At 47.5% G+C, this 16,819-nt stretch overlaps 1 protein-coding gene across 2 annotated transcripts in view; it reads left to right on the forward strand.

The window, feature by feature from the left end:
- The window catches only part of RBM6 (RNA binding motif protein 6), a 57,757-nt gene that overhangs the window by 33,972 nt on the left and 6,966 nt on the right, over window positions 1-16,819 (forward strand). Inside the window, exons 7-16 of one of the 2 annotated variants that reach the window (XM_069027530.1) lie at window positions 7,469-7,543; window positions 9,089-9,206; window positions 10,588-10,656; window positions 11,755-12,006; window positions 12,495-12,655; window positions 13,391-13,488; window positions 13,962-14,004; window positions 14,590-14,650; window positions 15,588-15,679; window positions 16,365-16,517. In XM_069027530.1, coding sequence (XP_068883631.1) covers window positions 7,469-7,543; window positions 9,089-9,206; window positions 10,588-10,656; window positions 11,755-12,006; window positions 12,495-12,655; window positions 13,391-13,488; window positions 13,962-14,004; window positions 14,590-14,650; window positions 15,588-15,679; window positions 16,365-16,517 — 1,122 coding nt within the window. The remainder of the gene's footprint in view (window positions 1-7,468; window positions 7,544-9,088; window positions 9,207-10,587; window positions 10,657-11,754; window positions 12,007-12,494; window positions 12,656-13,390; window positions 13,489-13,961; window positions 14,005-14,589; window positions 14,651-15,587; window positions 15,680-16,364; window positions 16,518-16,819) is intronic. The other variant, XM_069027531.1, reaches the window with a different exon arrangement.

Below are 16,819 nucleotides of genomic sequence, written 5' to 3' on the forward strand. Positions count from 1 at the left end.
GGATTCAACCTGATTGATACTTTTCTGAGCACGAAAGCAAGTGTTTGACTTAGAATCATTTAGGTTGGAAAAGGCCTTTAAGCTCAAGTCCAACTGTTATTCAAGAAACTCAAAGGCGTGGCTTCCTCCACTTAGCCTGTTATATGGTCTTAACCATCCATGCTTCTCTTTAGCTGTGGAGTGGAAGCCAGTAACACCAGAGCACAGAACTTGTCCCTCTTTGAGCTGTTGTCCGCAGATCCTCACTGTCTGGACTCTAGAAATCTTCTTCTGACTCCTTCATGCTGTAAAGGAAGGGCTTTCATTTTAAAATTTCCACCTTTTTCCCAGTGATCCTATAAGCTGATCTGCAGAGGTGCCCTCTTCAGAGGAGTGAGGGAAGCTAGAGGTCAGCATTAGCCAGGCAGGGATGCATTAGGGCCTTGAGTGGCAGGTGAAAGTCCACTTGGCTTCACTGGATCAAAGAAAACTTTCAGATGTGTTGAAATCTCCTTAAAGGGTGAAATGCAAAAGCTATTAATATCACCTACTGCCCAAAGCTGGCCCCTGAGCATGTGAGGTCCTGAGCACATTGTGTGTTTTCCCAAGCTGTGGCACATCACTGTTACCCTTCCTTGAGCTGTAATAGGGACCTTGCCTGTGCCCACCGTTTTGGTGCTCTCAGAGCAGGGCTGAGAGTGCTGACAAGCGAAGCAAATGCTGTGTTTAAAAGATAAACACTTTGAGAGTCCTAACTTGGAACTGGAGTTCAAAATTCCGGCATTAAAATGTAGAGAGCTGGCATAGTCTGAAAAGCAATTTCTGTGTGTATTTGCGAAAAGGATATCAGTGGGGGGAGGTGAGCTGTAGAAAGATACTGGGACTTGCTTAAAAGGAGTATGGCTGGTATCCAGGGAATTTAGAAATCGTAGGAAGAAAACTGGAGGTGTCTGTGGAAATAAGGTACTTAAAGGATGCAGACTGGCACCTTCTGCTAAAGGACAAATGGCCTGGATAACCAGGCAGGAAGGGAGGCCTGAGGAGGGAGCAAATAGATAAGGAAGCTTGTGTGGCACAGTGGATGGTCCCAGTGCTAGTGGGTAATGGGTTTTGGAAAAAAAAAAAGAGTTTGAAAAAGAGGTACTGGGAGTTATCTAGGATAAAGTAATCCTTATATAGCATCCTAATCTGTTACATTTAGCTACTGAATCTTTAGGACTCTCTCTGTTATCCTCCTAATGCCTCAGTTCTGTGTTAGTGCCAGTTTTGTTTAACATGCCCATCAGTGGTGTGCCTGAAGCAGTGTTCTGTCAGCTCAGGATGGATGGTGACAGCTTTGGGCTCTCAGTCTCAGGCCTCCCCTGATCTTGAAGACCAGGAACCCTGAGCATGCCATGCTGGTTAGCCTTGGATCACTGTTGAAATAAATGCCTTGCTGCTAAATGCTTCAAGGTGATGCCACGTGCTCTTCAGCTCCAGAGCGTTTCTAATGCCCAAGAGCCAAATATCCTGCTCTTTGGGTGACCACTAACATAATGTTTATGTTGTCAATTGTCATCTCAGTGTTAGTATTGATGGAAATCTGCAATAATAGTACACAGCAACGTTGTTTGGATCCATTTGGTGATATAACAATTCCTCAGAGATCCACCACTTTTCAAACCATCCTTTTCCCCTGTATATCTTGAGTCTTTTGCCTTGGCTGTCAGCCACTCAGCAGCAGAGTGCTGGATGCACTTGCTAGATCAGGCCAATAAAAAGAAATCCCTGAGCTGCAACTGGTTTGAGAGCTCGAGAAAGAGGCTGAGAGCCTTGGGGGAAATCCCACCTCATAAGGAATTTGCTTGTAGTTACTCTTGCTGTAGGAAATGCCAGATTGCTGCAGTACCCTGCAGCAGCCTGGATTGCTCTTGTTTCTTCAGCTCCATGTCACGCTCCGTTTTCTAACTGTTTAATTACAGATGGATTGTGGTTTGTGGGTTCACAGCTTTTCTCATCTGCTTTTTGTCAGAGGTAAGCAGATGTACTGCCTGTTGCTCTGTACAGTTGAATCCCTTGTACAGCAGCTGCTGATGAGTTCGGAGATAAAAACTTCAGCATATGGAAAACAGGGGATGAGAAGCCAGTTTCTGTGGCTGAGATGATCTTGTTCTGAAATATATCCAGCTGGTCTCTTATCCTCCCAGGTGTTGGCTCTCTGCTTTGTCTCAGGAAGGGGCTGCCTCCTCAATTCCACGAGCAGCTTGGGATAGTTAGGGAGACCTTTGGTGTTTGACCCCACCTGTCTGCCTAATTTGGAGGTGAGTCCTGTAAGAGAGAGAGAGCCCTGTGCTCTCCCTGCCAGCTCCCACCCAGCCTCTGCATGGTGCATGCCAGTGGAATAGGATGCTATTACGTAACTTGCATTGTGTGGCAGTTGGGGGTTGTTAAATCTGCATTTCTAATCCATACTCAAATAGGAGCAGAACTTGAAAACATTCTGATTTGTAGTTCCAATTAGATAACCCGGCTTGTGCTGTCAGCCTCTTGTCTCCTGTGCTGTGCCACCCAGTGCATTTGGAGGCCAGGGCTGGAATATACCCTGAGGGTGGTAAGAGCTTTTTATTCTGGGAAGTGCTGCTGGGACCAGGGGCACCCACTGCATTCCCAGACTGCCTGCTGGGGTAGTGTCTGAGCATTCCCAAGGCAATAAACACTTGTCATTAATCATTTTATATGATTTTTAAATGATGGATGTATACTGATTTCTGTATAACCATCCTAATTATAGTAAATATGCATAAGAAGGCTGAATTACCATCATGTAAATGAGGTTAATTCTGGTATTTTAATGTGACTGCTTGGCTGTGCTGCCCAAAAGCATTCTTTTGTCATAATCTTCATATGCAGTTTTTTATTTGTTTATAAATGGTATTTTCAGTTAATTTTTATCATGTTGAACCACATCAGTCTTCCAACTTGGTTGTTACTCAGTAAGAAGGATGCCTGAACCTTTCAGTTCATGGCACAGATATTTTCCATTTAATCAGACCATGAACAATATAAGGAAATAATTAGCTGAAGTGGTGTTTGGTTTGTGCATGAGCCAGCTGTTAAAGGAGGTCTGAAGATGGTTCAATTGTGGTGGAGGCACCTCCTGCACTGCCTCAGGGTTGTAGCCAAGAAGAAGAGTTTGGCTTATTAATTCTTGTGGGTTTGGGTGCTTGGTAGCTGAGCCTTGGTTCTGTTCCAAAGCTGATGTGCGCCGCCCCAGGTGTGTCATCTGTAAAGGTGACACTGACAATTGCAGTTCCACTAAGTTAGGCACTCATGGTGTTCCTTGTGACTAGGGATGGTGGCATCCTGGATGGATGGCTGCTGCCATCACCCTGGAATTGCTGGAGCACATTCCTCCACAGCAATCCATGGTGATGTTGGTTGCCGCATCCACATCTCTGTGTGGTTTCAGAGTCCCTGCGGTAGCTGCCGAAGCATGACCTGTGGGGTGAAATACTTGGAGAGCTGTCAGCTCATTGTTTGGAGGTTCCAAAGTGAGATTTTACTGAAGGTTTTAGTGTTCGGACAGATTCAGTTAAAGCAGAAGTCTGGTTTGATTTGAGGGAGTGGCCATGTTCTGAGAGCTCTCCCTCCACATTTCCAGTTTTCTAGGTCACTCTTGGATGCTCTAATTTTTTTTCAGAGAAACAGTTAGCAAAAGCTTTGACACTGATGATTTGTATTCTGTCATCGCAGTCTTGAGAGCAAAGAGATACTTTTTTGGCAAGTTCTCCCCCTCCTCAACCCCCAGTCATCATCATTAAAAGGCTGTCAACAAGCATGAAAAATCCCAGCGTGCCAACTGTAAATGCTAATTGACAGACAAGCAGCTGAAGCGGTGGCTTGTGCAGTGCCTGACCTGCAGCAGGCTGTCTCCTGGCCCTGGCAGTAGCTCCATAGGTTCCCTAGGAAGCGGGATCAGAGTGCTCACGTACCTGCAGAGCCAGGCTGGGCTCTGTGCAGAGCAGTGCTGTTCCAAACACGGTAAACTAGAGGTGAGCTAAGCCCAGCCTCATGAGTAAGTGTGATGTGTCCTAGGAGTGTGGTCTGGCTTTTTTCTTACAGGTAGGCCTACCTTCCTGGTATTCTTTAATACTTCTTTTGGGGACAAAAAGCTTGGAAAATGCTTTAGTAAAACTAGCTTTGTTGCTGAAGCCATATGCCCTGCTGACACAGTCTCCAAAGTGCTGTCGGAAGGATTGCATCACCTGTGGATATCATGGCTAAGGGATTTTCTTCTTTTTCTTTCCCTCTGTAAAAACAACGTGTTCCTGTGGGGTTTGTCCCTGCTCAGTGGAGAGCTTTGAGATGGGGCTGCGCTGTGTGTGCTCTCTGCAAACAGGCTTCATGGGTTCCTGGCACAGCTCTCTAGGACCATCACATGGTAGGGTTGCTCCATGGATCAGTCTGCTGACAGGAGTATTTACATACTTGGCCGTAGGGCAGATTTTTCAGTAGCTGAAATGGCTGGGACTGAATTGTATCACTTAGATTAGAATCCAGCGTTGCATCTCCAACGACCTCTAAGCAAAAACTCCATGTATGATTGTGCTTGAAAGGTATCAAACAGTAGCACAAATCATTACTCCCAACAGTAAAGTCCTGATGCTCTATTTTGATGCATTTGGCAGTTCAGAAAACAGCAGAATCTGCTCATGCCCTTGGAAATCTGGGCATTTCCATGGCTGAGAGCTTGGTGTCCTAGTACTGCAAAGCTGTGCTGCCTTTTAAACCCTTCACTGGTGAGTCAACTCCTGTGTTTACTGCTAGTTATGAGGGGGAGGTTCCTGACTTGGAAGACCAGAGAGACATTTCTGTTTCACTCTGACTTAGAAAAAGCCAAGCTGCTCCAAAGTACAGGGTATTAAAAATACAGAGGAATTAACAGACATAGTGCAGGTTGGTGAAAAAGTCCAGGATAAAATGCCTGAATGTGGAAGAGATATGGTGCCAGACACTATATGTGGCATACTTTAAGCTTACCCTTTCCACCCCCCCCAGCACTGTTCCCTGAAATTCTCAGAAAATCTTTGTGATTTCACCAAGATCTGCTCAACTGAAATCTGCTCAATTGGACTGAAATTTAGAGTATTACCCAAAAATTTTGCACAGTAAAGGAAGATCTAGGCGAAGAAGAGTAAGCAGAGACAGGCACTATAAGAAATAAAGGTTCTGAAAATATTTGCAATGGAATCTAGTAATAAAGTAGGAGAATGAGGAATTCAAAGCTACTGAATCCTGACAATGTGTGTCCTGAGTGAAAGACTCATTTTTGGAGAGTTAAATGATGATTGCAACCTTGAAAATTACTTTATCGAGAAGAAATCAGTAAGAGAGAGCTTGCTGAAAAAGTGAGCAGGCAATCAGCAGGGTGTTAGGGAAATCAGGGAGTAATTATGCAAGTGACACTTTCTGCAGCCTCCGAAAATGGAATTTGCGGAAGGGACCAGCACCGCCAGCACAACATGCACTTAAATACCATTTTCCATAAAACCAAAAATAATCTTCAGGCTTTCTGGCAAGGTTTGTCCTCAATGGCTGGTGGAAGGATGAAGCTCTGTGACGGATTGCCCTGCCAGAGGAGGTGTTCTCTAATCGAGGTTTTTTGTTTCCTGAGCTCGTAGGCAGAGCTGCAGCTGCCTGCTGAGGGGCTGCTGTTCCTGAGAACTTTCCTGGGCTCATGAGGATGTGCACCCTGCCTTCTCCTCCTGCCTCTGCTCAGTGTGTCCTGAGGCACACGTGGGCATTTCTACCCTGCTCCTGGCACTGCCCATCTCTTGAGTGTGTGCTGTGATGGGTGCCCTGCTTGGGAGGGGGAGCACGTCTGTCTTAGAGGGACCAATATTCGCAGTGGAACAGCCTTGACTTCCACTTCCCTTTCTCACTTGTGTTTCCCCACGTGCCTTAAAGAAGGTGCAAACCCTCTTGTAGACACGTAAAGTGGGCAATACTCCCTGCTGTGAGTAGACTCTGAGCAGATTCTCCAAAGGTGCAGCAGGGTACTCTGAGTGCACACACCAGCCTTCAGCAAGGTCCAGGAATGGCTTGGCTTTCTGTCAGGCAAAGGCAAATCCATGTTGGAAAGCAATGCTTGAGCAGCTGGGTGGCAGAAAGGAACCCCTCAAAGTGTTCAGCATAGGCCTGTTAGGAAAGGATGGCTTTGGTCCATAAAAGGGAGGATGTGAAGAGGGGAGGTGGTGGAACCCTGCTGTGTTCTTTCGTAGGAGTTAAAGGCTTGTTGTACTGCCACTCAAGTGATTCCCTCCTATGAACTCTTCACTCCCACTTTACATATTCCCTAGCATCTCCCTCACGTTCTGCACAGCAGTTTATGCATGGATATATCATGACTTCTGAATAATAACTCCGGGAGCTTGTTTTCTCATGTTCATGGTTTGCACTGGGGGTTTTTGCGTGATGAGGCTACTGGGTCAGAGTACCTGGGAAGCTTCTGACTCAGCAGAGGCTCCCAGAATAGGCTGGGATTATTTACAGGTCCCTGACATCTGTCTGTGCTATCAGGCAGCTGCTCTCCTGGGACTTGCGAGACCTGGGTCTGGGTCTCTCTATTGATACAGAATCTCAAACTGTGGTATTGGGCAATCCAGGCTGCCTGGTCTGGCAGTGCCTCCAGTGACAGGAGATGTTTCATGGCTATGTACATCTGTGACTTGGCCTGCCTGCATCCTGCATGCCCAGGCGTGGCCTGTTGTCCATGGCAGATGGGAGCCACCAGAAATCATCGCTGCTCTGGGCAGGAGCTGGGGAGCTTGTACCTATGACCCATTTTATCTGCATTTCAGCAGAGCTTGTGGGTGTGTTGGCACCTCTCCAAAGCATCACGTGTGGATCTGGAAGCAGTGTGTCTGTGGGCAATGGAGCCCCGCAGGTGCTGCTGCTCAGGTGCTCGAGGCCAGCCTCAGCAAGGAAGGGCTGGCTGCAGAGCAGTGGCTCTGCTGGCTGCAGGGCCAGTGGCAGATTTCTGGTGTATGTCTCTGAAGAAAAGCCATGGTTCCATGACTGGCATGAAGACTAACCCAAGTCTGAAAATTCTCTCACCGGAGAGGATTTTTCCACGCATTCCTCCTCAAGCAGCTGCCTTGAGGCCAGCCTGGTGGTGGCTGGTGTGAGGGAGTCTGTCCAGCTGCCCCTTGCCAGCACCTGGACTAAAGCAGGTTAAAGCAGTTTCCCACTCTAGTTATTTGTCTCTGCTCTTCCTGGGATGTGGCAAGGCCTCTCCTGCCTGTCCTGCCCCATGCTAGAGCAGGGCACAGGCTGTTTCCCTCCCACTTCCATGGCAAAGCTCCAGCTAACTGAACTGGGAGGCTTTCTCCCCCTTTCACCCTGTTTCACTTGCAAAACCTTTAGGAACCAGAGCTTTCACCCCTTTCTTTGCCTCTGAGTAACCTGTGTGTGCTGGGCACGTTCGTCATTTCCCTCCTTGTCTCAACAGGGAACTCTTACGATCGGTGGCAAAGAAGTGACCCTTGAATACACTCCGTGCCCAGAGTTTTGGCGCTGCAAACGTGTAAGTATGTGCTCAGAGCTGTGTTGTGCTTCCCCTGCTGGCACTCGTGGCAGTGGCAGCTCAGAGGAGTCTTAGATATTTGCTCAGTGGCCAAAATCCCTCAGAGTAATTCAAGAGCCCTGAAGCTCTTGCCTCTTCTAAACTGTGCCTTTGCCTACCTTGTTTTTGGTCCCACCTCTGGGTGCATGTTGCTCTGGTACAGGTAGCCAGATTTTTATGCACAGAGCAGCCTTGTCCCTGTGCAGTGATTCCTTTTTAACATGTGGGAAAAATAGCGTGTGGATCCTTTCTCCTTAAAAACCACAATGAGACAGCGATTCCGCTGACCGGAATGGAACAGGCTTCACTCTGGTTCATGTGTGTAACCACCCCTCTGCCTCACACAGGAACCTGTGGTCTAGCTGTGGCTGTAGAAAGTGCAGCAGGAAAGGAAGCATGGAAATGTATCCAAGTCTACTCCATGCTGGCACTGGCCCATTTCTGGGAAGGCACAGTTGCCCAAGGGTCAGTTTGTTCCTGTGCCCTCCCCAAGGTCCTCCGAGAATGGGAATTTGCAGCTGCAGCAGGCTGGAGGTGATTGCTGGAGAAAGGACAGGATTGTTGCCTGCATTCCTACTGACTGCAGGCTGAGCAATTGGAGCAGGACATGAAGGGATTGGTTCTAAGAGTCCCACCTTGACCACTGGATCACCCTGGGCTACAGAGACCCTCATCCAGCTGACTGGATGCACTCAGCTGAAGCAGAGCTGTTGCTCAGTGTCTCATCTCTGCTTGCAGCACTCCAGAGATGGAGACACAAGTTGCAGGCAGTGGTTTCAAACAGCTCTCAGTGCACTGAGGTGGCTGCACTGTACGTCCCCACTGTTGCTGTGTGTAGCCATGGCCTGAAGGAGCTTCCTTGTGCCCCAGAGCATTCACAAGGCTTCAGTTATAGGAAAGAATTGTTGTGAAACAAAAGCAATGCATTTACAGAGAGCTTAAGGAGGAAGTCAGGAATGCTGTGTTTGGAGAGAGCTATGAAGACAGGGCACTTGGCTCTCCTCACGGTGGCTCTAGGTGGTACCAAGGTACCACCCAAGCCTGTACAGCTCTGCCTCTTGGTTAGCAGACACCTCATCATTAACTCTGCAAATCACATCAGTTTCTACAGTTCAGCTCAGATAAGGACTTCGTCACTGCTTGAGGGGTGAGTTCAGGTTAGAGATTGCCAAGGTAACTTTGGACCCTTTGAATCAACACTGTGCCTAGCAGGGAGCTTTTGATGCAGCATCTCTTGAGAGGGGGAAGAGTTCCGTCTCAAGGACTAGAGAATAAATCTGTGCTCAGAAGTTGTGTGAAAGCCCTGTTCCCAAGGCAAACCCAGCTGAGAGTCATATGAGCATTTATCTGCAATTCCAGCTAAGGTCCCTGCTGCCATTACCCATCACTGTAACTTTTTCATGGCTGCTACTTTCTGAAAGCACACTGCAGTCTGGAATTCTGTAGCAGGTTGTACCCACTGCCTTCAAAACTCAACTTCCTCATGCTGTCCATCTTCCATTGCAGTGTAAGGTGTGTACTGTGGGCTACAGATCTTCCTGTTCCTATTGCAAGCTCCCAAGAGATGGTGAGTATATCTGGTCCACTGAGCTTGGTCGGTTAACAGTTTCATCTATCCTGACAAGTAAGTTTCTCTTCTGGCTTCCTGTGGCATCCCTTTTGCTGGACTAGCTGAGCACTGTGTAGGAGGATTGTTAGTTTTGCTTCACTTAAACCCTTTTTGCCTGTCCACACTAAAACTATTACATGCAATGCTGTCAGGCTCTCTGCTCTTGTGAGGCTTGCTGGAGAGGTGTCTTACTGCTCACAGCCTTTCCCTCCTATTCTCTGGCATTGTCCTTCATCCACGGAGTTATGGTTGTGTGTCCTCTGGGACTGTGAGCTGGTACTGCTGGCCATAGGTGAGATGGTTTCACCCCAACCCCCCTTCCTTGGGAGATGCAGCTGCATGTTTTTAGTGTCACTCAGAAACACTGATTTGCCTCGCTTTTGATACTCTCAGAGTAGGATCACAGAATCATGGAATCATTAAAGTTGGGAAAGACCTCTGAGATTGAGTCCAACCATTAACCTGTCATTGCCAAGCCCACCACTAAGCCATGTCTCTTAAGCGCCACACCTACATGTTTTTTGAACATTTCCAGAGATGGTGATTCCACCACTTCCCAGGGCAGCCTGTTTGAATGCTTGATTGCCCTTTTGGTGAAGAAATTTTCCCTCATATCTAACCTAAACCTCCCCTGGGGCAACTTGAGACCATTTCCATTCATCCTGTCACTTGTTGCTTGGGAGAGGAGATTGGAGGTGAATCCAGGATTGGAATTGCTGAACTCACCTTGCTGGCTGTAAAAAATGCATGAGAGGAATTCTCCAGGAGCTTCTCCTACCCCACCAGCACTTCTGCTTTTTGAGGTGGGAGGGCACAAAAGCCAAAACACACTTCCCTTGAGGAACTGATTTCTTTGGGATGATGGCTGTGCCAGCCTTCACCATCCCTGGGTGCAAGCACCTGGGGCCACAGTGCCACGAGTGAGTTCTCCACACTCCTCTGGCACTGCCTGTGCATTCCAGCCACTGTGTAAGCCTTAACTCTGTCTTTTTGAGCAGACTTCTATGTATTGCCCTCCTGGCCTGGGCAGAAGAGCAGTACATCAACTGTTGATGCACAGATCTCTATTTACTGAAGCACGGTCCCTGTTGTTGTGCTTTCCGTGCTCTGTGGCTCCTCCATCAGTGCCGTGAAGGCAAAATTCACACAGCTGGCCCAACACAGCTGTGGGTTGTAATGAAACTGCCCAGGACCAAATTAAACAGAGCCTTTAAGCTGCTGTGAAGACAGATTGGGGTAAATGCTTCTTGCTGACGTGCTTTTCTTGGGAAAGGGTGCAGTAAGGTAACCTCTCTATGACTGGGTGAAGCAAAACAACTCTCTAGGCATTTACAGTGGTTCCTGCAGCTTTGTGACTGATGGGTGTGAAATGGACTTTAATGTGCCTCTCTTACAGGGAGCAGAGCAGGCCCAGAGTCCAGAGGTGGTGCTGAGGGAGAGGACACGTCGGCTGAGCAGGAATTCAGTAAGAGAGTTGCCCTCCCCATCTCAGGGGTTGTGCTCATGTCTTTGTGATTTGCACAGGCAGTTTTCACAGCTGCAGGTGCAAAGTGGTTTCATGTGCAAATTTTACATCAGGTTCTGTAGCCAAAACTCTGCATGCTACAAACTGCAGACAAATGAATAGAAGCCTGTCCAAGGTGAGCTGTGCTGGCAGCCAAGCAAGGCACTGTGCAGCTTTCCCAACAGTTGTGTGCAAAAGCATCGTGTGTTCTGCCATGCCGCCCACTGCCCAAACAGAATGAGAGCAGGGACTTGCTCTCAGGGACATTAAAGAAGGAAGCTTCACTGTATCACGTCTTGCACCCTCATTTCCTTCTCTTTGTGGGAAGAGGCTTCAGCAGCAGGTGCAAGGCTGGTGGTATCTGCCTTTGCAGCCTCACAGATTTGGCTTCCCTTTGCAGCAGTGTTAGAAGCTCAGGTAGGGATCTGCTTTGCAGTGAAACCAGGCCGTTCAGAGGCCTTCAAGCACAGAAACTTGTTGGGGTTTATCTTCTCTGAATGGCATAGGTAGACTTGAGGGGGCAGGGTGTTCCCACATTGTTTCTGTGTCATCTGTGGTCAGTAGGCACCTGATAAAATCTGTGGCTGTATTATGGATGTGTTTCACTCAGTGGTCAAGGGGGTCTGAACCCAGTTTTCCTCTAGTATAGAGACAGGGTGACAGTTACTAGTTGATATTGCTCAGTGGATGATCAGGAGTGCATCATAGATAGTAAGGATATCACTGCCATATAGGTTATCCTGAGCATGGAAGGAGTGTTTCTAAATCCATCCCTGATTCTTGTTTGTTCAGGCAAGAGCCAATCCTACAAAGTGGCCAGAAAGCCTCTTGTCTTTGACAGGAAGCCTTGTAAAGGAGCCCAACACAAAACAAGGCAGTGGAAGGATAACAGTACCTGAACAAACCTTGTGTCTGCCAGGTGTTAAGACAGTGGATATGCAACAGGCAGTGCAGGTTGGCCTTTTATAAGGAGCACTGCTGCAAGGGCCAGAAAATAGGAGAAGAAAAATACCTGCTGAAACATTCTTATGTGAAACCAGTCCATTTCTCCTCTAATAGCAGAGACAAAGCTTGAAACACCCGAGCAAGAATTGTCAGGTCAACCAGGATCTCCAAAGCAGCCTCTCCAGCCCTCAGTTCCTGCTCCACAGCAGGAATGTCAGCCTCAGGAGCAGGAGCCAAGGAAGAGAGATGAAGGGAGAGAGCGTCGGCCCTCACAGGAGAAGAGAAGGGACATGGACCGGCACCAGGAGCCGCCCTCTCAGAGGGAAGCAGAGGAAGCCACGCCACCAGATGGTGGAGGCAGCAGAAGTGAGTGACACAAAGACCAGTTTTGGATTCCTCTTGCTTGCACTCCGTGAGGCCATCTGCAGAAAGGGCAGCATTTCACTAAAACCTCTGGAGGCTATTTTCTGTGTTGTGCAAATCCATGGCATCAAGAAATGAAGGCCTGTCCAGCTCCAAAGGGGCTGACAGATTGTCTTTAGGAAAATTAATTCAGGCTTCTGGGTAGTGCAGTTAACTTAGCACAGCTTCAGAAGTCTCTTGGGCCAGCAGTTACCCTGGGCTGAGCTCTGAGAAGGGGCTACTTTCTACTCTGTTTTCTGGGCAGGAAAGGTTAGCAACTGGAGGCAATACTCCGAGCATCTTGCAAAGTGGAGAGCAAAAAGCAATGGCTTTGAGACTCGACTGTGAGAAACTGTGCTCTTACTTTGAGTGGGTTTGGTAAAACTTGGTTATAAATTCTTTTTTTTTGCTACTTTTTCTTCCCGGGCCACCTCCCTGATGGTGTTTCTCAGCAATTATGCTGAAGCGAATCACTCGGTTCACCCCACCTGAGGTGATTGTGGGGCTCCTGGCCCCGTACGTGCGTCTGTCCACGTCCAGCGTGCGCATCATGAAGAACAAGGCTGGGCGGATGGGGCAGACCTATGGCTTCATCGAGCTGGAATCCCATGCTGTAAGTAGTTTCCTGCTTTCACCTGCTCCCTCTGTTGGCATCTGAAATCTGTAGAAGTAGAGAAACCACAGGAATACAAGAAATCTCTGTACTTGTGAGGCTCCTGTGCTGGAGCAAGTCCTCTCTTCTGCTTATCTGACCAGGTACAGGAATTAGCTGGTACAGCTGTTGTTCTCTGGCTTTAGGAGTCCAAGATTGATTGTTGTTACAAGCTGTGACACTGATTTTCTCACCTCGGTGCATTTCTTTGTAGACACTCCTAATCTTGAACACTTCTTGCATAGATACTTTGTTTGCAGAGAACTTTAATTCAATGGTTTTTGTTTGTAGAAGGCAAGAATCTCAATTAACAGACCATCCCATGTTGGAGGGTTCACATTTTCTGTGTCTGGGTGGCTCCCAGACTCCTCCATAGCTGTGCTTTGATGTTGGTGCAGAGGGTGTTCACCAAAACACTTTGGGGCAGCAGCAGCCATGGTGCTGCACTGTCTGGCAGCCCTAGGAGAATGCAGTCCCCAGCTGGCTGCTGAAATTGGTCATAGGACAAGCAAAGAACCTCACGTTGCATTTATCCCTTTTGGGTGCATCCTAAATACCCTTCACTGACACTTAGACTAATATTTAGTGTTGTGTTTCTTGTCCCACTGAGCACAAGACATTCCTTTCAGGCAGACTGGATTTGGAAAATGTGCTGTTTCCTTCTCATGGAAAGTGACATTCTTTTTCCTTTTACAGGAGGCGCTGAGGTTGCTAAAGATACTGCAGAACCTGGATCCCCCGATCTGCATTGATGGGCGTACATTGGAAGTGAATCTTGCTACAGGGAGGAGAAGGTACAAACAGATGAGGCAGGGGGGTTGTCCTTTTTGTGACGTGCAGTGAGGCTAGAACTGTGTTGTCAGAGCAGGTGCTTTAAAGTTTGGCATGGGAATTAGCACAGATGTTCCTACAACCAAAAAATGTGTTGGAGAAGTGAAGGCATTGAAGCTTGAAGAAGCTTCAGGGATTGAGCAGAATGGGATTAGTGATCATATTGCATCTTGTTGTCTGGCCATCAAATCCCATTCTGAGGGAATTAGTGGGTTCAGCTTTTTAAAAAACATGTGGAGAGATTCATCTTTGTAGACACAGCAGAGTGGACTCATATTTCTCACGGAGACAGTGGTTTGCCAAGTCTGTCTCCTGGGATGGACACAGTCCAGCATGTGGCCAGAAAAGATGGTCTTTCTGCCTGCTCATCATTTTGAATATACTGAGGTTAATATAAAACCGAATTAACATTATCTTGCAACCTTTTTCTCAACAGGAATGACTATGGGGAGCACGGTGACAATTCCTACTATGGCCCGGTAGGTCTGCACAGCTTCCCTGCAGGTTGCTGAAAGGGAGGGAGCACTGGGGGGTCATGGGTCTGGCTGTGTTAGGCTTTTTGTCTTTGGGCTGCTGAAATACTGCAGAACTTGTTTCACCACGTTTGAAGATGGAGTGATAATGCTCAAATGTGCCCACTGCTGCTCTGCCCCTCACACTTCATCATGTGCATAGAAGTGCAAGTCAGTGCTGCTGGAGGGAGTTCTGGGCTGGGTTACTCGATACCACACTTTACTGAGTGATTTCACTGATGACTGATCTCAGTTCCCAGAGTGAATGTCTCTAGTGCTTGTTACTAGACTACAGGACTCTCCCCATATACTGGGTGGGGTGAAGGCTTCCATATGGATTGCTATGAGCACCTCTTGTGGAAGCTGCAGAGATCTCGTGCTTCGTGACAGCATCCATTGCTCTGTAGATGAAAAGCTGTGTCTGCCTGTGCTCTATTTAGGGGGTGGCTAAATGAGCCCTTCTCCTAAACTTCGGGCCTGTGAGAGGGAGGAGAAGCAATATGATGTTTGTTGAAGAGTCTCTGATCTGTTTGTGTTGTTCACTTACTCCAGGGCAGAAGGGGCATGAGAGACAGGAGGGGTGGCGAATCACAGCGACGCACCAGAGCACAGTGTAAGTTAAACTCTGCTTCACTCCTACTGTGGAGACTTTTCTTCCTTAAAAGGGCACTGACATGTAGAAATCAGCCCAAAAATATTTTTAAAGGCTAAGAGTAGGTTTGTTTGCTACACCCACTTGTGAGTTCCTTTGCCAACTTTGTTTAGTCACATTTTCCTATCTGGTGATGTGTTTCTCTCTATTCTCACTGTGTGAAACTACATGCAGATAAAGGAAACTTGCTGCCTATTTTTCCTTGTTGTGGAAAACTGATGGGATAAAATCAGCCTGGCAGTTACTAGAGGAGACAGAGGAAAATACACTTGATGCAGCAATGCCAGTAGCTGGAAGACCACTCCTGATTGTTTCACTAACTTATATATAGCATTACTGAGGTCTGTCAAAGGACACTTTGGAAATGAGAAACATTCCTGACATTATGGGCCTACTACCCTTAAGGCCTTTGGCTTTTCCTGTAGAAATAGTTCACTCCCTTTTCTTCTCTGGAGCTTTCATGAGCCCATGGGGTGGAAGGGATGTGGGGAGTGTCATCACTTTAAACAGGATACTGTTTGAGAGAGAACAGCTTTTCCTTGTTCACAGGGGTGGGTGGATGTAGATACTCATTACCCCATTCTTGGGGAAATTACTGAGTTTCATGACCAAGTTTTGTGGTCTTGTGATCTCAGCACAGCCCCTGTAAATCTGTTTTGATGTGGACGTTTTGCCAGAGTCCTAAACCAGAATTGTGAAAACTTATCACCCCTCTTACTCCTTAAAGAAAAGATGATGTAGGTCAAGTCAAGTCATACCTTTCTTGCCAGGAGAAAAAATTCTTCTTTCCCACTCTTGGTCCTTTCACCAGTGTAATGTTTGTTCGTGCTTTTGTCTTGGTAAAAGGCAAGTTCTGCCTTTGGAAGGCTCTGGAGCTAACTCCTGTCTCTCTCTTCAGCACCATCAGATGTGTCCACATACATTTATGATCCTGACACTGGGAATTACTACGATCCCATAGCTGGGACATACTATGACCCCAGAACTCAGGTGAGTGTGTGGGAAGGAAGCTTTACATATGTTCTTACAAACTGCTCTTCTCTGGAGGGATTTTGCAGCCAGATCCTGAAGACAAGCCAGCATAGGGCAGCACAGAGGCAGCTTTGTGTCTCGCACTCTGTTCTCTGACCTGTGTGAAAGGGATGCACGTTGCAAAATATCAACTTAATGAGAGGCTAGGAATCCATTAGCTGTGTGTTGAACCAGCCATAGCTGGCTCTGGCCTCTGAAGCCCTGCCTTTGGAGGGTTTTTGGTGTGCTCTTCCTCGAGTGGATTTACAGGCAGAGCATTTTTGCTAAATTTTGCTGTAGACATGTGATATGTGACTGTCTGTAATAAAAAATGAATAGCAGACCTCTGTTTTCATCTGTGGTCTCTGCTTCTCAGTCCTAGCCAGCAATACTATAAGGAAGCCAAAAAAGAGCCATCAGCAGAGAGTTTCTGGAACTATAATCTTGTTTTTATGATGCTGGGGATGTCCATGCTGTGGGAGAGCAGGGCAGTGCACTGGTGACCTGGCTGTGGTCAGCTGTCTTTTGCCCCAGCAAAGTTCTGAAGCCTTTGCTGTCTGCAGTCCCTTCTTACTGTGCTGCTCTCCCCAGCTCAGGAAGGACAAGAAGCCCAGTAAGAAGACTGCAGGGGTTGGGCTAAGCCTGCTCCACATGTCTCTTTCAGAGAGAAGTCACAATAGACCGGGAAGCCTCCGAGCCCCCGACGGAGAGCAGAAGGCGGCGGCACGGGAGCCAAGAACGGACAAGTGACAGGAAGGAGCCACACAGCAGGGACAACAGGGACAGAAAGGACAAAGGGAAAAGTACTTCTGCTAAGGTAACACTCTGCAGGCATCAGAATGACCTGAGGCCAGGAGGCTGAGGGAAGAGAGGTTAGAAAATAGAGAGTAATTAGAGGATTCAAAAATGGAGGAACAGTGAGAGAAGACAAAGGGTCAGCAGCTAGGTAGGAACATGGTGGTTCTCCAGCCAGGTGGGAGTAAGTTCCTGAAATTTTTCTCTCCTGACATTAAATCCAGGGCTTCTCATCCCTTCCTTATGGTGAAGGATTCAGTCACATCCAGGTAACTGAGACATGTTTCACTCACACTGCTATTGTAATAGACAAGAAAAAACTGG

This window comes from Aphelocoma coerulescens, chromosome 12 (assembly GCF_041296385.1).
Source record: "Aphelocoma coerulescens isolate FSJ_1873_10779 chromosome 12, UR_Acoe_1.0, whole genome shotgun sequence".
In the NCBI taxonomy this organism is placed as follows: Eukaryota; Metazoa; Chordata; class Aves; order Passeriformes; family Corvidae; genus Aphelocoma; species Aphelocoma coerulescens.